The 20,207-nt window shown below is 57.1% G+C and overlaps 2 protein-coding genes across 5 annotated transcripts in view; one reads left to right on the plus strand and one right to left on the minus strand.

Annotated features, from left to right (window-relative positions):
• TG (thyroglobulin) overlaps window positions 1–20,207 on the plus strand; it is a 200,618-nt gene that overhangs the window by 113,543 nt on the left and 66,868 nt on the right. The window lies entirely within an intron of this gene.
• Window positions 3,521–20,207, minus strand: part of SLA (Src like adaptor) — a 75,582-nt gene continuing 58,895 nt past the window's right edge. For all 4 annotated transcript variants that reach the window (XM_045861234.1, XM_045861236.1, XM_045861235.1 and 1 more), the window contains 6 exons: window positions 16,963–17,062; window positions 16,073–16,159; window positions 12,865–12,968; window positions 10,298–10,429; window positions 6,468–6,600; window positions 3,521–5,569 (listed from right to left, as the gene is read on the minus strand). In XM_045861234.1, the coding sequence (XP_045717190.1) occupies window positions 5,356–5,569; window positions 6,468–6,600; window positions 10,298–10,429; window positions 12,865–12,968; window positions 16,073–16,159; window positions 16,963–17,062 (770 nt within the window). In that variant the 3' untranslated portion in view covers window positions 3,521–5,355. The remainder of the gene's footprint in view (window positions 5,570–6,467; window positions 6,601–10,297; window positions 10,430–12,864; window positions 12,969–16,072; window positions 16,160–16,962; window positions 17,063–20,207) is intronic.

A 20,207-nucleotide genomic window follows, 5' to 3' on the forward strand; every position in this document is an offset into this window, starting at 1 on the left:
CACAGAGCGGCTGGACTGTGCTGACCCCCTTGGGGTTCATCCCAAGCACATGGGCGCCGTTGTCATTAAACGGTTTTGCTTGTTCGCTTGTTGTTTGGTTCGGTTTACCGTCTTAATCCCTTTTAAGAGTACAGTTCAGGAGTGTGAAGTCCATTTACACGGGTGTGTGGTCAGCACCATTCATCATGTCCAGACCTTCTATGGTCCCAAACGGAAGCTCTGTGCCCGTGAAACCACCTCTCCCCCCACCCTCCTGCTCAGCCCCCGGAGACCACTGCTCTGCTTCCCGTCTCTGCGGACTTGCCTGTCCAGGTGCCCGGCGTCAGCAGAATCACACAAGATGTGTCCTTTCCTGCCCGGCTCATTTCACCTAGGATGTCTGCAGGTTCATCCATGAGCCACGTTGCAGTTTATTATCAGCATCTCATTCCTCTTTAAGGCTGAGTAATACTCCATGGCGCGTACGGACACGTTCTGTTTTTCGATTCTCTGTCGACGGACACTGGGGTGGTGCCTACCTTTGGGCTTCCGTGAACCGTGCCGCCGTGACCCTCGGAAGCAGGCGGGAAACTTGCTTCCCTTCAGGGAGACTCCTCTTAGAGCGGGGGGGGGGGGGCGGGTGAGTGGAGGGGGGCCGTGCAGCCGGCAGAGAGGGCGACTGTGAAGTGACACGACTCGGGGAGAGAGGGAGGCCGTTGGGACTCGTGCACAGACCAGCGGGCAGACCCCTGCGGCTCTGCCCGGCCCTCCTGGGGTCGAAGCCGGTGCTCGGGCAGAGAGACTAGGGGTGGCGGTGTTCGGTCAGCACCGGCACCGTCCCCGACCAGGAGCCGTACGTGCCTCCCGCCTGCCGCGTCATCTCTGTCCTTCTCGTTCCGTGGAGTCCACGACCCATCCTGCCCCGTGCAGGCGCCTCCCTCTGCGGGAGGCACCGTCCGCCGTCTTCCTCTCTGTCCGCCCTGCTTGTCCTTCAGGCAGCCCTGCTGGGCTCTTCGGCTTAGAGTCAGACCCCCTGTGTCGGCCCGGGCCACCCGTGCTTCTCTGTGCAGCGTTCCTCGTGGGTTCCCACCAGTGCACGGCCATTCCTACCGCCGAGCCCGCCCCCCTCCCACGACCGTGAGCTCCAGGAGAACCGGGCCCGTGTGCCTTGCTCTCCGTGGGGCCCCAAGCACCCAGCACAGCTGTCTTACTGTAACGTGCATAATTAACATCGGGGCAGGGGACGGGCGCGCAGATGAATGGGGGACCCGCGGGCTAGTTCCTTTCCCTCCCTCCCTCCCCTCGCATGTGCTTTTGTGCTTTGATTCCAGTTTTCTTCAGCCGGTCCCTCTGCAGGGGGCTCCATTTTTGGGGCAGGAGGTCTGAGCCCAGCCAGCGTTCAGCTTCTGGGACTGAAGGCAGACCTTCCTGACTTCGCGTGGATCTGAAGGTGTTTCCCCAGGGCCCCCTCAGAAGCCAGACACTCGGCGGGACCCAGGAGACACAGACATTGTCTTCTAGTAGGCTCAGAAGGCAGACTTTTCCTTTTTGAAAATCCTGGAGCGCTTAGGTGTTTGGGGAATTTCTAAAACGAATCTGTTTTAACAAATGGGTAGTGTATTTAAAAATAAACGCGCCATCTGTTCCAGTCATTTAGGAGAAGCTTTTACAACTGCTCCCAGCAGTCTTTGCGATGCATGTGAAATGATCTGGAATCCAGGGAACTAAAGCGCGTCCACGTATTAGCAGCTCTTCAAGTGCTCTCTTCCAGCAGGTGCGCGGGGGGTGGCTGCAAGCTGGCGATAGACTCTTGTAAAACCCTGTCGTTCTGCAAGTCCTGGGGCCAGAGCTGTAGGACTAGCAGGTGAGACAGACTCCCATGGTAACTAATAACTTGTATTCATTTGTTTAGTGTGTTCGGGGCCTTACAGAACTGGAGGGTATGACCTCAGAGATTCCTCACATTGATTCACGCTCAGTGTTTTTTAAACGGCCATTTGGAGATGAGAAATCCAAGGCTCAGAGAGGTTTAGTGACCTCCTAAAGAACACACAGCAAAGAAGGAACTGCATTAGGGGTTAGAACCGAAAGCCAAGTCCTGTGTCTTCCTTAGGGTATTTTTACTTTTTGTTGTTCTTTTTTTTTTTAGCTTTTAGAGACATGAAATTCTTACCTATCCTTTTGTAAGTTGATATCCTAATGCAAATTGATTTATTGCATTATTACCATAGGACACGAATTAGAGGAGGTTGACTCTTGAAATTTATTCAGACTTACTACTCTGTGGCCTAATGTATCCTTTGTCGGCAGGGAAGTTATGTAGTGTGAGTGGAATCATCTACTTACTTAACCTTTATTTAATCTATCCGTTTCTGAAAGTTGTGTTAAAATCCCCAAATAAAATGATTGACTTATGTATTTGTCCCTGTAATAGTTGCTTAACATATTTCGAAGCTTGTGTTAGATTAATGTGGGTTCACTCATTGTATCTCCTTCATGTATCGTTCCCATCGTCAGTCTCTCCCCGCCCGTGGGCGAAGGCAAATTTTCCCCTGAATCTCACTGTGTCTCAGCATTCAGCAGATGGCCCTTCTGTTCATTTTTGCAGGGGAGCATCGCCACCCCTTTATTTTCAAACTCCACAGCCTTTCATTTTAACCGCGTGTCAGGTAGAGAATGGAACGTGGGAATTCTGAAAATCCATTCTCTGCCCAGCGGCCAGGGTGCTCTGTGAAGCACAGAACCGAGATGATGTCACTCCCCTGCTTCGACCCTTCCAGGGGGTTCCCGTTTCTCCCAGAACAGACCCTACGCCCCTTCCCGTCCAGTCCAGGCCCTGCTGGACCTGCCCACCCCGCTCTGAGAGCCCCTCACCCCTCCCTCAGCCCCAGCACCCCACCTTCAGAAGTCACCTCGCCAACCCCACCGCCCCCAGTACTCTTCCTTGGTCTTGGCTTGGCTCTTTGCTTCCCATCTCTTGGGCCTTGGCTCCAATGCCCACCCCCCCCGGGGGGGCGCTTTTCCTAAGCAGCAGATTAAGCAATGCCCCCACGGGTCACTCGCCAGTCTGGCAGCCGGTGCCCCTTCCCGCATAGTGAAGTGTCCTTGTTTGTTTGCGACATCACGCTCTGGGGGAGCAGACACCTCGTCCGCTGGTCATGGCGGCAGCCCCAGCACCCAGAGCGGTGTCTGGTGCTTAATAGGTGTGCAGAGATACTTGGGGAAGGCAGTTCTTGGGAGAACAAACTGCAGGGGTATCACAAGGGATGCAGGGAGGTGTCCAGGCGAGACAGAAGTCTCATACCCACCACCGAGTTTTTCTGTCCCCCTTCAGGTGTGATAAGTTGTAACACCTGGTTTGCTCAAGGCTGCACCTCAAGGAGCAGCTGGGATACCAGTCGGCGAGGTTTCCCCAGCTGTTTCGTGTTTTATCCCCTTTCCAGTTGTCAGAGTCTCTGGGAATCTGAGACCCTCAGGAGCTGCCGAATCAGCCACGCGCCCAGCCCGCCCAGGAAGCTCTCCGTACGCTCCAGGGGTTAAATACGCGTTAGGTTTATTTTAATCAGGAATAAATACATGATTTAGCAAAACTTAATGCTTCCCACCTAGAAACCCCTCCCAGTCCCCCCCACACGCTCCGCCCGCAGGAGTCGCAACGGAAAACAGCCCGGGAGACGCTGCGCGAACATCTGGGGCGCGCGGGGTCACTCTGCCGTGTGCAGGTCACGCCAGCGTCCGCAGTGTCGCGTCCACTTCCCGTGTGCTGGCCGGTCCCTCTGAAGCAGCGTTCGGGGACTGTGGCGGAAACCACACACGTCTCCGTCTACAGACACTCTGGAATCTGACGACACGCAAGCTCCTGGAAACGCGCGCGCACACACACCGCGAGTGCGGTGACTTCAGAGCTACGGAATGCGCGTGTGGCGGGCAGGCAGGCTTCCATGGGGCGGCGAGGGACACCACGTGTGCCCGCCCTCCCCCGAGCCCTTCTGCAGAGAGGGAAACGAGTCTCGGCTGCCTCTGCAGCCTCCCTGCTAGCGGGGGCCGGGGGCGGCCCGCAGACGCAGCGTGTCCTGCAGGGCCGCTGGACTGCGCCTCTCCGCCGCCGTCTCTTCAGTGACGCAGAGAGCGTGCAGCCCCTCCGGCTCCCTCCTTCCCTGGAGCTCCGCACTTTTATTCATGTGGGTGCCAGACCCTTAGACTCAAATACCAGATGGGCTGAATTCTTTAGAACTTACCAGTTCCCTATATATATATATTTAAATCCAACCATTCTGACCTCCTCAGTCCGGCCGAGACTTCCAGTCTCTGAAGGTCTGGCTGAAACGTGAGCCCCTGGGCCACCCCCACCTGACCGCTGTCCTCCCCCTCCCCCAAAGCAGGAGCTGGTTTCTGTGTTCCCACCCCACGTGCACAGTATTTGTTAGTCCACGCCGTGGCTGCCTCTGCCGGGACCCGGGGCTCAGTCACCCTTCCCTCTCTCGTTTTCTGGTTTCTCGGCCCGACACCGCACACAGGACGTAACGCAGTGCCTCTTCAGGCAGTCGTGAGTGAACCGCCGATGCATTAATTTAGGCGTGAACCTCCGCGTGCCCCTGAGCTCTCTCTGAGCCGCAAAGCCGTGGCTGGGACGTGGTACAAGCTCGCACGGTTCCAGGCCCCGCATTGCGCCCCCCAGCCAGCAGCCTCCCCCTCTCCTGCTTGCCTTGCCCCCAGCGGAGGCAGGGAGGCCATCTGACTTCTGTATGTGTGGCTTTGGGACCAGCAGGGCAAAGGGATCTCCTGATTCAGGGCTGATGAGGAAGGTGAATGTTTAGTGTCACCGAGTCCCCTTAAAGAGAGAGAAGATGCACACCAAAGGCCTCTCTGTGGATTGGCTGAGAGAGTTCCAGGCGCAAGACCAGTTTGCAAACCCAGACGCTGGGCCAGGACACAGCCTGGGCTCATCTTCTTCTCAGACGCTTCTCATTCAGAGGTTTTCTCTGTGAGCTCAGAGTGTGGCCATCTGGACAGTCGGTCAGAGGATGGTCCTGGTGTGCTTTCCGATGAGAGGGTGCCTGTCTGTCCCACAAACACCGCGGGCGCACACATACAGCACTCTAGCAGGACTCTCCCAAAACACGGCCGCGTCCAGGCATCGCAAGTCAACGTTCTGTGACGTCCCAGGACCGGTCAGACACCAGAGAGGGTCGGTCCCCCAGGTCTTCATGTGGACGGAGAAGGTGGGAGTGGGAGTCTCCCGTAGCTTCTCTTGGCTCCTGGGAGACGCGAGGCTCCCCGGGGGGAGCCCAGGGAAGCGAGCTTTTCGGTGGGAGCCCAGGTGCGAGTCCGAACCTCTGTTCCTTCCGGGCACACGGCGTGGCGGCGGCTCCCCGGCTAGTCCTCAAAGTAGGGCGGCGACGAGAAGAAGGAGCTCTTCCTCTTGCTCCCGCTGTACATCAGGGAGATGCTCTTCTTCTTGCGGTCCAAGGGGGCGCTGTCCTCGCTGGTCAGGGACAGGTAGGAGGCGATGCTTTCCCGGAGGCCGTAGCTGAAAAGGGACTCGTCCACGCCGAGTGGGTTCCCTGCCCCCTCGGGGTCGTCCTGAAGTCTGCGAGTGGGGAGACGGGGCGGGGCAGAGGAAAGGAAGAAAGAGAGGGATGTAGAGGGATGGAGGGCCAGAGGGTGAGGAGAAGAAGAAGAAGAAAAAGAAGAAGAAAGAGCCTGGTTAGTATTTCACTAGCTTACCATTCTAACTCTGCTTCTTACATGTGTGGCTGTGTGATCTTGGGTAAATCACTTAACCCCTCTGAACCACCATGTCCTTAGATGGCTAAAAGGTCTGTGAATTTTAGTGAATATTTGTATTATAAGGAGGAGCAGTTTTGTTTATTTCTCAGGCAGTTCTGACCTCTCGTTTTCTTTGCATTTGCCAGTGGGATGTCCAGATCGAATTCAGTTAGTAGGACAACCCACCAGTCCACAGCCACACAGGTCCCTAAAATGCGAACGCTGACACTCAAAGAAAACAAAGGAGTGGAAGATGTTTTTGTTTAAAAAAACTGATGCTGCCTCAGGATTTTGCTGGTATGCTTCAACTTTCTCCATGAGTTTAAAATAGTACTAAATCTAGACAAGATTTATGTGTGCATTACTTTCTGGGATCCTAACAATTAGAAAAACAAAGATGGTATCTTTCAGCTAGAAGACACCCTGCTCACCCTGAATCGGGACTTGGGAAATGCTTGCAGAACTGGGGGGCGGGGGGCCCTGGCGGGGAGTGCCTAGGGTCGTGCCACCTGCTGCGTGAGGCCCAAGGCTGCTCTGCCTCCCAGGGGACAGGGGGACTCCAGGGGTCTGTCCCCTGGGAGATGGAGGGGCCACTCAGCGTGCCCTCCGTCACGTTTCAGCAGGGACAGCTGTAACTGGCCCTGGTTTCCATGTGGCAGGCTCGTGTGTTTATGGAGGACACACACACAACACACATACAACACACACAGACACCGCACCTGGACACCCTCTTCCAGTCCAGGGTCTTCTGGCGCAAGGTGATGGGGGAGTCGGCGGCTCTCACCGCGGGGGGAGCTGTGCTCTGAGTCAGGCAGGGTGTGGTCAGCACACAGCAGAGGCCGTCGGCCACCTCTGAGGAGGGAAACAGACCACCGGTCAGTGACGCCGAGGTGCTGCGGCCGGCGTAGGAGGTGGGGCTGAGGGACCCTCCGCAGAGCCCCATCCACGTCGGTGAAACTCTTGTGTGCGGGGCAGTGCAGGGGGGTGGGGTGGGGCCTCTGTGCAACACTGGCTTTCCCAGAGCACACAGAACAGCATTCCGTACACACCGTGGGCTGGACACGTGTGCAGGAAGAAAGGAAGGTGAAAGAAACAATGAAAGAAGACAGGGAAGGAAGAGAGAGGAGGGAGGAAAGGAGGGAGGGAAGAGGAAAGCAAGAGAGAGAGGAAGGAGAGGAGGAAGTGAAGACAGATCCAGGAAGATATGAGGCAGAGAAGAGGAGGAGAAAAACAAAGATGCGAGGCGAAAGAGAGAAAGGGGGCGGCATGAGAAGTGAACAAAACCCTCTCCTCTTTCCCGGAGATACTCGTGCACAACGAGCATGAAGATTAAGTCCGTTTCTTCCTTCCCTCAGCTAGGGTAGCGGGTCTCGGCTTCCAGGGTCCCTCCCCTTCCCAGGAGCGTTAGGATGTAGCCTCCGTCTCTCTCGGAAGCCTTCTCCCAGCCCGTGTCACGGTGGGAAAGGTGGATTCTGGCTGTGCTCAGACATTCCGATAAATGGGGCAGATTCCGAGTGGGCTTCCTCCGGCTGCGACCCCACCGCTCTCAGGTCACAAGGCAGTGGAGTGGCCGGCCAAGGGTGCCGGGGGCTGCTGGCCTCCAGTGGGACACGGCACCCTGGCTCCAGTGAACCCGTCGCCAGGTTTTAGGAAGGACGTTACAGCAGTGGGTGTCTCCACCTCCCGTCTCACTCGCGGAGTGAGGCCAGGGGTGACCGCGCCACAGAATGACGGGCAGTGGTGGCGAGCGAGCAAGCCCCGGCTGTCAGAGGGCGGCGGTTGGTAACGCCGCCTTGTTCCGGCGTCCGGCCTGCCTTTCACCAGCAACCCGAGCGCCCGCCCACGCCGCCCCACGGACTGTGGGACTGGACCCCAAGGTCAGAGGGGGCTCAAGTGGGTGTGGGTCTGAACTAACCGCCGGTCACGGGCCGGGAATCGGATGGCCTCCCAGGTCGGGGCGGGGGACGCACTAGGTGAGCCAGGAGGACCGAAGAAAGCAGTGGCCTTGCACAGCCCAGGCGGGGGACTCGGACCCGGTCCTGCCTCAGGAAGGCCGGTCCTTGCGGTGAGAAAGAAAGCTCGGCAGAGAGGAAAGGAGCCGGTGCTTGTGAGCACCTGCCCGAGCTCGGTGCTGCGCTGGCCCCTCACGCGTCAGCTCTGCGGGGCCCTCATTGTTGAGCAGTCAGGATGGCGACTCCCAGACTGCGGACCCTGGGGTCAAGTCACCTGCCCAAGGGCACAGAGGTGGGACCCGAACTGTCACGCGGACTCAGAACCAGGCAGCTGTTCCCAAAGCAGCCCACTGCCTCCACAATGGGGGAGAGAGAACCCCTGTGCGGCTTCTGGGGCCCGGACACGCTCCTCTGATTCTCCCTGCCTGCGGAACTCTCTAGAACACTCATTGGTCTCACGCCTTTGAGCTCCAGCTCCGCATTCCAGGGTCCCCTTCTCCCACGCCTGCATTTTTGTGGCCCTGTGTCAACGGCATGCACCCTCTCTGTTCTGTCCATCACCACCGCGCACGGGGCACTTCAGACACCAGATGCTTCGCCTGCATGATGTTTGGGGGCCCTAGCAACAGCCCCATAAGAGGCATTTTCATCCCCATTTTATAGTTGAAGAGACTGAGCCTTCGAGATGTGACGTCATTTGCCCCAGGGCACCAGGGTACTGAGTAAAAGCAGCCCCTTCATGCACAGCTGCTCTGGCTCTGTGCCTTGAGGAAGACGGTGGTGGGAGGTGAAATTGCCCATGTTGTTTCCCCACGTTGGGGTCCTGAGAGGCACAGGAAGCATTTTAGGGTTTCAGTTCTTTTTCAGTTACTCGCAGGGGTGAATGGATGGCTGCAGTCTGTTAGCTGATGCGGCGGCTGGCGGGTAGTCCTGGAAGGCCCCGCCCCGTGCTGTGCGCCGTGCGTAGGTGACCCTGGCCTGGAAGCCGTGTGGACCACCCTGTGTGTGAGAGCTTCGCTGGGGTGGCGTCCTTTCCGTGTTTGCTTTTGCCTATGCAAAACTCATGGTCTGCACACCGCTCATATGGTTGTTATTAAAAGCCAAATACCACAACCAATCTTTACTCATAATCAGTAAGAGCTGACTGTTTCCAGGACTCCCTTCCTCTTTCATTTTTAGCCAAGCTGCTGGGTTTTCGGGTATCACAGAGATAATACTTGTTATCATTTATATCGCACCCGCAGCATGCCAGGCTGTGACGCCCGCAGTACACGAATAATCGTGCGCAGCAATCACTACAACTGAGGGCTGCTTGCGTCCACCTTCTGTGAGTGGGGAGCTGCGTCCAGGGGAGGTGGAGGGTTTTTTCCGGGGCCCCCCAGAGCCCCCATCTGAGCTCGGCCTGCATTCCCCATGCCGCCACACCTCGCTCGTGACCCGCACTTCTCACAGGCTCCGGGCAATAACCCGGGCCCGGCGGCCTCTTCCTTTCTCCCCGAAAGACCCCATGCCCTGAAGATCCCTGGCGTGTGAGGCCGGACCTTCTGAACCCGTAAGGGGGGAGACACTAGCAAAGCGAAGGCAACTTCCTCTCTCCCTCTCTGTCCAACACTCAGGGAAGCAGGGGCAGGGGCCGCCCCGGCTGAGGGGCAGTGGGAGCCCCGGCACTTGGCACGCACTAACTCTGAGTCGTGCGGTGCCCCGAGGCAGGGACAGTTGGCGTCCCCGTGACACAGAGAAGAAAAGGAGGCGCAGAGCTGAACCACCAGCCCAGGGTTGCCCAGGAGGCCCGGGACACGAACACAGAGGTTCCGGACCCAGGTTTAGGAACGCAGCCGGCTTTTCCCTATCTCCCCGCTTTCCATCAGGGAAAAGTCCAGCTCCTGCCCCGGCGCTCCGGCCCTTCAGTCTGACTCAGATTTCCTCATCCACCTCCACGCTCGCCCTTCTCCTCCGTCCAGGTCCTCGCTCTGCTTCTGCCGTCTTGGCAGGCGGCCCCGCCCTGGTCCGCATGGGACATTCCAACCCCTCTGCCGGGCCCAGGAGGGGCACGTGAGTGAGTGAAGCACAGCCCTTGGTCCTTAAGAGCTCGCTGGGGAACACAGGCCAGAGCACAGCTCACGGGGCCTCCGGGCAGAGCGAGCGGAGTTCTAAGAACCCTGGCATCTGCTGGAGCAGAGACTCTTAACCCTTGAAGGCCGAGGAGGATTCTGACTTGCAGAAAAGGGGAAATGAGCCGCATCTCAGAACAGATCCCCAGAGGCCTGCCAGTGCGTGGCCCGCTGCAGGAAGTCCCAGCCGTCTGTGGCTGTGAGCACTGGGGCACCCTGGCTGCTTTCATTCACAGGCAGAGGGAGGGCGAACACGACATCAGCTGTGTGTCACTCACTCAGGCGGCATTTGCAGGCAGCCTGGCTTAGCCTGAAGTTTACAGTCTGAGTGAACAGGAGAAGAGCATGCGGAGCAGGCAGCAGGCGCAGAGAGCAGCGTACATCCCCCGGCACGTGCACGGGACCCAGGAGCACCCTGGATGGAGGGCGCCCCAGGACAGTTAGCAAAGAGGCCCCACAGACCGCTCCTGTGGGAGCGCTTCTTACCGGAATAGTGGTTCACCAGGTCCTCCAGGCACTGGAAGGTGAGCCTGGGCGAGATGTAGTACCAGTTGTTGGGCAGGCGGAAGATTCGGTAATGCTTTACCTGCCGGTGTCTCACGGACAGAGAGTAGAAACCTGCAGGACACAGAGGACGAGTCAGCGGCTTCCACGTGAACCCCCCCCGCCGCCGAGGGCAACTGGTAAAGGAGCCCACCACCACCGAGGCAGAGAGATTTCCTGGGCCTCGGGACACAGCCACGGTGCGCGGGCACGCCCTCTGCGGAGCGGCAGCCACGAGAACCCGTCTGCGCAGGCACGGCTCACGCTTTAGAGACCACGTGACATATCAGCAGCCACGTGGCGTGGACCGTATTGCAGGAAAGGTTTTCAGGTGCACAGGCCTCGTCTTTGCCTTGTGAGGTTACCACGTGGGGTGCTTCCACACCCTTTTCCGGGTCCTTGGGCCGGATTACGTGGTTAGGGTTGTAGGGTTGCTGCGGGGCAGGCTCTGTCTGGGGTCGACCTAGGGTTCTTCCCGAGCACACTAAGTCATCCGTGCTGCCGTCTCATCCCTGCCCCCCCAGTGCCACCACCCCTCTGAGAGGACCTCGTAGCGATGCCCCTATTTTCTCGTCCCAATGCCCTCTGACTTAGGCTTGGTGTTCTCAGAAATTTGGAAGAAGTGGCAGTTGAGACATTTTTTCTGAGTCTCCCTAAGATATGCGTAAAGCTCCTTCTTTCTACTTAAGCACCGCCGAGTCGTGACCCAGCGTGGGTTAGTGAGAACAGAATCCTGGGCCAGCACCATACCTCTCCCGGCCTTGACTGGCCCGCATTGGAAGGTTGATCGAGGGCACGTGTAGGAGCCCTTCCTGCCCTGTATTCTGGGGGGTCCCGGGGTGAGAGGGTCACGAGGTGGAGAGAGGGGAGGGTTCTAGATGTTACCAGGCCTTCGCTGCTTGTGCTGGCCTGGGCGCTGCTGTCTCGGAGCAGTGTCTCCGTGAGTTCTCAGACAGACCTGGGGAGGTGCTCTCCCCCCCTACTTTACAGATGGGGCTCAGAGCCCCTGGCGGACATGGCCAGAAGCATGCGGCTCGGGAACGGCAGACCTGGGGAGGGGGGGCCCTTGTCCCGAGTAGTCCTCAGGACTAGGATCCGAGGGGCGTCTCTAGCTCGGCCCAGGCCTGCCCCCTGAGCCGCCCCCCCCCCATGTGTTTTCCGGTGATGTCGACAGGGACTTGAAGTGCGGCGAGTGGCCCAAAGGGGGCAGGGGGAAACTCATGAGAACTTTGCATACCCAAGGGAGCGGAGCCCGCCACCCCGCCCGGCCCCAGCCCAGCTGCAGCTCTGCCCGCCGACACCTTTATTTTTAGATCAATTCAGGTGCCACAGGCTGGGCTCTCCCTGCCCCGGCCACGCCAGCCTAGAGGCTCTGGGTCCGGGTGCACTGCTTGGGGACCCTGGGACGTGCACAGGAAGCTCGCCTCGGCTTTGGCCTTGCTCTCCTCCAGCACGTAAGGTTTTTGAGGGGAAAGCTGTAACTGGATTTTATTACGTGTCTGCGGTCCCTGCTTCCCCAAAGTGAGGCTGCTGCTCATTTCGGTGAAGGGTCCCGGCACCCAGCAGCTCTGGTGCTTAATCGGTGCTGGAAAAATACTCTCAGATACCGCATTTCCTCTTCCTTGATAGCGAGTGTGCAAGAAGCAGGCCCAGAACTGGAAAATATCTTCTGTATTTAAGTAGTTATTATTAGTCTTACTGGGTCTTGGAAAGCCCAGGCTGCTAAGCGCCCTGCATCTGCTTAAGTGCATCTACTACGCCCCAGACACCGTGCTGAGCACTCCCCTCTTTTTAATCCCACGTGACGGGTGAGGGGACCTAGGCTTAGAGAGAGGAGGTGACTTCTCCATAATGCATGCAGCTGAAACTAGAATTAGGGACCCTTGCTCTGAGCAGGGCAAAGCCCCGCCCTGTCATTTGTGCTGAATCACTTAGTGTGTAGGATGTAAGGAAATTACAGTGATAAAGACCAGGGTGAGTACGTGAGAGTCTGTATCTGCTTGTTCCGATTCTCGAAGATATCTGATTTCCTTGTTGGGCACCGAGGGAACTGGTACTGGGGTCTCCTGTGCAGCAAGGCCAGCACAAATAGATTACACTCGAGTCGCTCCACCACCTTACGAGGGAGGGGTTTTCTTCCCATTTCACAGATAAGAAAACTGAGCTCAGAGAAGTCCATGAGCCGCCCTGGTCTCAGAGCCTGAGAGCCCAGGCCAGGCCTAGTCCACAGCCACACCCTCTGCCCAGGTGCCGCCTACACGGGCGTTTGCTTTTCTTCTCAGTTGATGGGAGGAGTCGGCAGGGCCTGAAAGGGGTCCAAGTCCCCAGTATCTGGGTCCAGTCCCCCTGCTTTGATGCTGGCCTCCCTGGCGGCGTGCGGTCTGCCAGTAGCCCACCGCATGGGTTTGATCTGCGTGCCCCCACAGGGGGCGGGGTGATGAGCCCTTGGATGAGCGAGCCCAGCCTGCCTGTGTGACCCGAGCACGAGAAGGCGTGGTGGAGGCGCTCACCTTTCTTGGTCTCACTCTCTCTGATCATGAAGGAGCCGATCTTCGTGTCGGGCAGCTGCAGCAGCTCCTCGGCCTTGTCTCTGCCCAGCCCCTCGAACAGCCAGCTGGGAAGTAGGAAGACAGCCATGAGTGTGCGGGGCAAACCCTCCCCACAGGGTTCAGAAATTAAGACCGAGGGCCAGTTCATGTGAAACTGTTGGGATTGAAAAGACGAGGGCCATGGACTCTTCACTAGTTCATTCATTCATACTTCTAATCTTTCAGATAAAACTCCTTAGTATCTACTGCATGTCAGGTACTGCACCGAGTAATGAGGACACAGAGATGCATCAAACAGCCTTTCTGCCCCGGCTGGTGTGGCTCAGTGGACTGAGCGCTGGCCTGCAAACCACAGGGTCGCCCGTTTGATTCCCGGTCAGGGCACAGGCCTGGGTTGCAAGCTAGGTCCCCAGTAGGGGGTGCATGAGAGGCAGCCACACATTGCTGTTTCTCTCCCTCCCTTCCCCTCTTTCTAAAAAAAAAAGACAAAAGACAAAAAACAGCTTTCTTATCTCCTTTCTCAGATGCCACCTGGACTGGGCCTGCTCTGTACTAGGTAATCTGTGAGCATTCTAAAACTGGATAAGGTGCCTATTTGGTAGTTTCCCTGATGTCTCTCTCCCCTACAGTCTAGCTACCCAGCCCCTTCCTCACTGCCCCATGAGGGCAGGGACTCTGGCTGTCCATTGGGGCTCCATTTTTATGTCCAGGTGGTCGAGCTTGGTATATATTTGTGAATGAATAAATGGACACAAGAAAGAAAGAAAGAAATGATGGTGCCTCGTTTCATCAACGTAACAAGCACCATTTGACATTTGTTGTGTTTCCTTCTTGCCTTTTTTTTTTCCAACCTATTTTAAATACAGTTCTCATTGCTCTGTGCGTTCACATGTGTTTCTTGCTTTTTTTACTTAAAAGCCACTGCAGAGCAGGACCCAGCGTGCCCGTGGAGCGCGCCCCTGTGGCAGGAGGGCCGGCGCTGGGGAGCGCGTGTTAGGAGCAGAGCTCTGTGCACCAGGCCACCCGTGTTCCCAGCGGACGCGCCCTCGCTCATGCTGCAGAGCAGGCCTGGCCGGGCCTCCGTGTGGGAGGAAATGCTTTGTTAGCAGCTGGCGGCAGTGTACTCAGAGCATTTGTACATCGTTTTTTTTTTTCTAAGTGCTTGCTGTGTTTCAGTGAACAGACCCTGGCTTTTAATCGGAGGGTCAGAATTAGGGCACGCTGTGGTAGATGTTAATGCTCTGCTGTTTCTTAGCATCTCGTGTCCCCCATGGCACGCAAGCTGGCCACCGATGGGGCTGGCTCGGTGCTGCCGAAACACCGCGTGTGTGAAGACGCACAGACCTGACATCGAGTCCTGTTTATCTATGTGCTGGGCTTCTGTTGTCAGGATTATGATTCTCCCAGAATAGGCCACATAGCTTAACTACTCCTTAGTTCTGTAGAATGGCTTAGTCCAATTATTTTAGTGGGTGTGACATTCGTCCTTTCAGGTCTTGACATGAAATCCCACTTACAAAAAGGAAGACAGTCACAGTAGCCACGTATGCCTAGGAAGCACGGGCCACGTACCGTGTTCAGCACTTGGAAACTAACCCTCATATCCGTGCAGTAAGCCAAGTGTATTATCATCTCTCTCTCACTGATGAGGTTACTGAGGGTCAGAGCGATGACTTTGTCCAAGTTCCTCTGTGTGAGCAAGACCCGCTAGAGCTGGAGCCAGAACGTGCTTTTCTGGGACATCCCATTTCATAACCACTGGACTGCACTGCCTCTCCGCCTGTGCGATGTTTTAGGGGCATTTAGTGCATCGACTAGACTGGAAGCTCCATGCAGTCGTGACTACATCTCGCTTGTCTGGCTTCCTCGCCAGCCCCGGCCCCGGCCGCACTCCGCACCTCAGCTTCCGCGTGAAGGTGTTGAGGCAGGTTGGCTCAACAAACGACTGGATCAGTGACGCCGAGGGTGGAGGAGAGTCACGCAACCCGCCTCTCTTGTAGAACACAAGTCTGGGGGCAGCTGCTGTCCCGTTTCTGCCCACCCTCGCCCTCCCGAGCACGGGAAAGGCTGTGGTAGTCGTAACCAAGATCGGGGACGCCACACGCAGATGCACTGAGTCCCGCTCTGCACGGTGTTCCGTTTCTGCAGAGCAGCGTGTGGCACGCAGGGTCCTTCTCTGAATCCAGTTATTTCTGGGCCCTCCGAATAAAAACAGTCCTTCCTTCTTTCCTTCTTCATTTCCTTCCTCCCTGCCTCCCTTCCTCCCTCCCTGGTGTGCACTTCACTGCCAACATCTGACCTTGGTAGCCTGACAGATGTGGAGACGGTGGCTCGGGAGGTTATGTAACTTCTCCGAAACTCTTGCGTGGAAGTCACGGAACGGAGGAGCCACGCACACCCCAGCCCGGGGGCGCTGGCCCCCACAGCCACCCTCCGGGCGGCGAGGCCTCCCCCCACACAACCGCAGGGCACAGCGGTGTGCGTGCTTCCTCATCCTCCACGCCTGATTTGTTTTTAAGTCTCTCCTTTTCTGCTCGATTCTCCGTTTGTCAAGTTGGATAGGTAGCGTTTCTGGTGCCCAGTGTCCGTTGCGCATGATTTGATAAGAACATGGGGATGGGTGCCGAGTGCTTTCTGCAGGGCCAGGCGTTGTTCCAAGAACTGTCCGTGCACTATTATCCCGTCTCCTCTTCCTAACGACCCTGTGCTTCGGTCACACTGTTCTGTATTGCTATTTCTAGAATTCTGTATTGTGCTCGCTAGCGGGCAGGCAAGGAAAGGAAGCTGATGCACAATCTTGCATGTCCTGCCTACCGTCACAGCCAGTGAGGGACGGAGGCGGGACTGGAGCCAGGGCAGGCTGACTGGGCCATGGGACCGACTGCGTCCCTGTTTTTCCTGGGTGCTAACTGCCATGCACCAGGAACGCCAGGTTAGAGCTGAAAGGCCTACCTCCCTTTGTCCTACTGAAGGGGCCACTGAGTTGTAGACAGTGGGAGGGGCTGGCCCAAGACGGCACCCTTCCCCACGAACTGTGCTGAGACAGAAATGGCTTTCTCAAGCCAATGCCTTCCTTTCCCCTCCAGCAGGCTGGGATCCTTCTGTGTACACGCACGAGTCATTAGCATAAATGCCACGCTGTGTCGATGGCCCTGAGACCTGTACTCACCCGTGGTAAACTCTGGCCACGCATATCCCAGGAATGTAACTCTCCCGGCCAGTGCTGAGGGAGATGGCTTTCCACCAGCCCCCTTCGCTGCAAGAACGAGAACAGGCGGGAAAGCGTCACAGCTAAGTAGCAACATGAATGAGTGAATACACAGCATAACCAGATTGAACCTGGGGTGCATTGGAATGTTCTTTTTAAAGGTCTATCATTGGCTAAGGTGGCCCAGATTTCTCCAGAGGAAGATTTCGTTTTTAAGTACATCCCCCCATTTCCCACACTAGGTAGGAAATCTTCCCATGTGCTGGGGACAGCCCCCGGAGACCAGCAGCAGATGCTTCCAGCCGATGTTCCACAGTTGGAGGCTTTTAAAAAATAAGTGTGTGCTTGTACTGATTCATACCCTATGATCAAGACAGTTTCACCTGTCCATGTCCAAGTAGACTTCAATAGAAGGGGATTCGAACCCTGGTTTGCTCTACAGCATATTTCGAATCAGGGAGAGACAGCGGGACGGAAGGCAATGCTGCTCGTTTACCAGGGGCCCTTTCTCAGACTCCCGGGTCCTTCTTCCCCGGTCTGCACTGGCGACTGACACCAGCACCGCATGCACAGTGGGGGATGCGTCTGATGTGAGAGGCAGAGTTTGGATCGTGAAGGATCAGTTTAAATTGTCACCCAGTTGGCAGTGGGGAGCCACTGACGGCTTCAGGACGCTGGCAGCGTTGAGGGGGATAAAGCCGTAGGGACCTCTGCACGGGCCAAATGCCTCCCCTCTTGATAAGGCAGGGCCGTGTGGGATTGGACAGCTACAGCTGAAACCTGCCCATCCCCCCGCAAATGGAGTTCATCCTTCTTGAGAGTATTGTACAAGTCTGTGAAAGCCGACTCACTCAGAAATCACGCGCAGTTTCTCTCCTCGGCGGAATATTGGGGGGCTGATGTCAGGAGACGGGTAGTCACTCAGCACGGCCAGGTAGTCGCTGTCCAGTCCTGGGGACACAGGGACAATCGGTATTTTTTTCACAAGGAGCTAAAAGGGGGTCCTGCGAGGGGCGGCTGCAAAGATGAGTCCCTCCTGGGAACTTTGCAGCTAGAGACGACCGACTTATGCTGCGACAGCAGTTTGTACAGTATACCCTCCTCTCTTCCGGGACGGCGCCACGGGGCGCCTGTGGGGTCCCTGCGGGTCAGGCCTGCCTCGGCCCTGGTGGTCTCATCTGAGCAGAGGGACCCAGCGGTCCGTGGGCTGCAGGCACAAGACCCCCATGTTTGCGGACTCGTGCGACCTCGGGCAAGTGCCGCAAGGCCCACCAGACCCGGTCTCTCAACCTCGAAGCGGGGCTGATGGCACCCCACTCCAGGGTCCTTATGAGATGAGATGGACATGGGTGGCGCCACCTTGTCAATGACAAGGGGCTCTGAAAACATCCCTTTTTAGTGTCACTGCCCTGGGTGCCCCCTCTGGGCCTCGAGGGCCCCATACGGATAACATCGTGGGGTGTTGGAGGTCAGGCTACCTGAGTTCTGAGGGCCCATTGGACCCCGGAAACTGACTCTGAATCTCAATGAAGCACCTCTTCCTCCTAGAACCTAAGGCACCACTTTGGGGATCTATTTAACAGAGACTTCAGGGGCGGGGATGAGAGAAAACTTCAGTGCTTTTCATGGTCTGCATATTGAAAGTAACTCTGGTGAGGTTCTGAGAAGGAAAGTGCGCTCCTTCCCAGACACGAGCACAGCTCGCTGTGGAGGAGAGAAACGGCGATAAGATAGGGATCAGTTTCTCGTCCGCGAGCCAAGTGCTCGTTTCGCAGCCTTAGTGATTTGCTCTAATTCCGGTGCACTGGATTCAGGGTGACACTGGGGCACCTTACAAACCATCAAGTACAGTAATTGTTTGCTGTGACGTTTATCCCCCCATCGTTGGCTGGGCATCCGAACTCAGAATTTTGGGCGACATTTGTTCATTCATTGACCATTATTCACTGAGCGCCTCCCCTTGACCAAGCATGATGGTCACAGGGCTCCCTGCTCTGATGAAGCCCGCATTCTAGACCCTTCTGAAGAGTACACAAGTGGTGGGAAGAGGGGCCCTCCCCTGCCCCCTTCACCCAGCAACGCCTGGAGAGCCCAGCACTGGGGCACGGCAGCCTCCGTGGCCCCCACAGGCCACTCTCTACGACCCAGTCTCCCCCAGGCCAGCCGGCCAAGTCGAAGGAGAGCTTAAGGACTGGAACGAGGAAGAAAGGTGCATGAGGCCTTTTTGACGTAGGATTTGTTTATCAGCCGACACATGAGTGAGTCACTTGGGGAAACTGAGTTGCAGAGAGTGAACCGTCGCCGGGTGGGCGATGGAAACCTAAAGTGATTCACGGGGGCAGGGGTCATGGAAAGGGGTCCGGGCCCGTGACAAGGAGCAGTGTCGGTGCGGAAGGGCTGACCCAGTGAGGCCTCTGACCCCCCTGAGCCTGTGGGGAGACCCACTCACGTTCTGGGTTGCCAGATTAACAAAAGGGGTCCTTCTGGGGTGTGTAGCCCAGACCCCACCCCAGAAATCAGAGGCAGCGCTGAAGAGAGTGTGTGTGTGTGTGTGTGTGTGTGTGTGTGTGTGTGCATTAGGCTTGAAGGCAGAAATCCTGAGTTCTAATAAGAGGTGGGTCCAGATTTGGTGGGGCATGAAGCGTATGTAAATTTGGATGTCCTCTTTAAGAAAAAGAATGTGAAGTTGCAAATACAGAGTGTGGGACAGGCCCCAGAGAGGCGCCCTGCCAGGGAGGGGACCTAATGTACACGGGTTGTGCGGCTTCCCAGCCACTCTGCCCCGAACCGGAGGCTGACTTTCCCAGCCTGAGCGTGGCCGCGTCCTTCCGCACACGGGCCTGGGTTGGTCTGGGAAATGGGGGTTTGGAAACAGCCTTTGCGGTGGAAATCGGGACAAACGGCCCCATCTGTGGGCAGACCCCCTGCGGACTGCTTCTGGAGCAGAGCGACAGGCACTTCCGTCTCCACTGGCCGGTCCCCCGCGTCCTCAGGGCCTGTGCCCTTGGCCCAGGACCTGCCTTGCCCTTCCCTCTCTCATCCCTCCCACCTCCATCCACTCAGGGCCTCCTCCCAGGGGGCAGGCTTTCCTTCCTGCTAGACCCCCTCGCCCCCTGCCACCCGGCTTTTCCTTGGAGCCATTACTCCAGGTCCGGTCATAGTTTTGTGTTTCTGTGACTGTCAGCGGCATGACCGTGAGGCCCAGGAGCAGCTGTCTGGTGGCCCCAGGCCCAGCACCGTGCCCGCACCATCAAGGACGCTCGAGGCAGGTTTATCGAATGGCAGTGGGGAGAGGTGCCAGTGCTCCCGGGTCCTTCCTAGCTGCCACGGCTGGTAAAGCAGGCAGGAGAAGCACCCCTGGCGTGCGGCAGGCGGCATGGGGAGCGGGTCGTCCCAGAACCGGCCCCTGGAAAAAACGAGTGTGGACAGGGAGAGCCGCCGCGGGTGGCGTCTGTGCCCCTAAGGGAGCCTCGGCCTTGAGCGTGCGTCTGCGGACCGGCTGCGGCTTTGATCTCCGACTCCAGAGTGAGACTGAAACAGCAGCCGTCTTTCCTAACGTCAAAGCCAAAAACTAGCAGAAATAAAAACAAAAGCAAAACCCCACGATAAAAACAATGGTTCCAAGGGGGGGTGGTGCAGAGGCAGGCTTCAGGGGCTGGAGTGTTTCAATTTCGCAATAGCAAAGGTGAGTTTCCTGTGGAATTTCCCGTAATAACAAGATGTTTATAGTTACAGCGCCTAAACATCAATCAGATAAATCTTTCACCGGGGCTTTTGCTTCAACGTAAGCACCGCCTTCACGTGGCCCTTTGCACGAGATCAGGCCCACTGTCACCTTGTCACCAGTGTCAGGAAAACTGCAGACAGACGGGGAGAAGACACTGGGATTTGTTAGCAGTTCTGATGGAAGGGCGGTTCTCCTACAAGCCGTGGGTGGCGGGACCCCACCTAAGTCATCCCTGAGCTTTGGCCCCTGCAGCACAACACACACAACCAGGACACTGAGCTGTGCTCGTCAGGGTCCAGTACACTGTCAAACGTTCCTGGAGCCCCCGGCTCTGTGGAGAGCCGGGCATTGGACTTGAACCAGATCAGT

Source organism: Phyllostomus hastatus, unplaced genomic scaffold, assembly GCF_019186645.2.
Source record: "Phyllostomus hastatus isolate PE091 unplaced genomic scaffold, TTU_PhHast_1.1 phas_scaffold_21, whole genome shotgun sequence".
Taxonomy (NCBI): domain Eukaryota; kingdom Metazoa; phylum Chordata; class Mammalia; order Chiroptera; family Phyllostomidae; genus Phyllostomus; species Phyllostomus hastatus.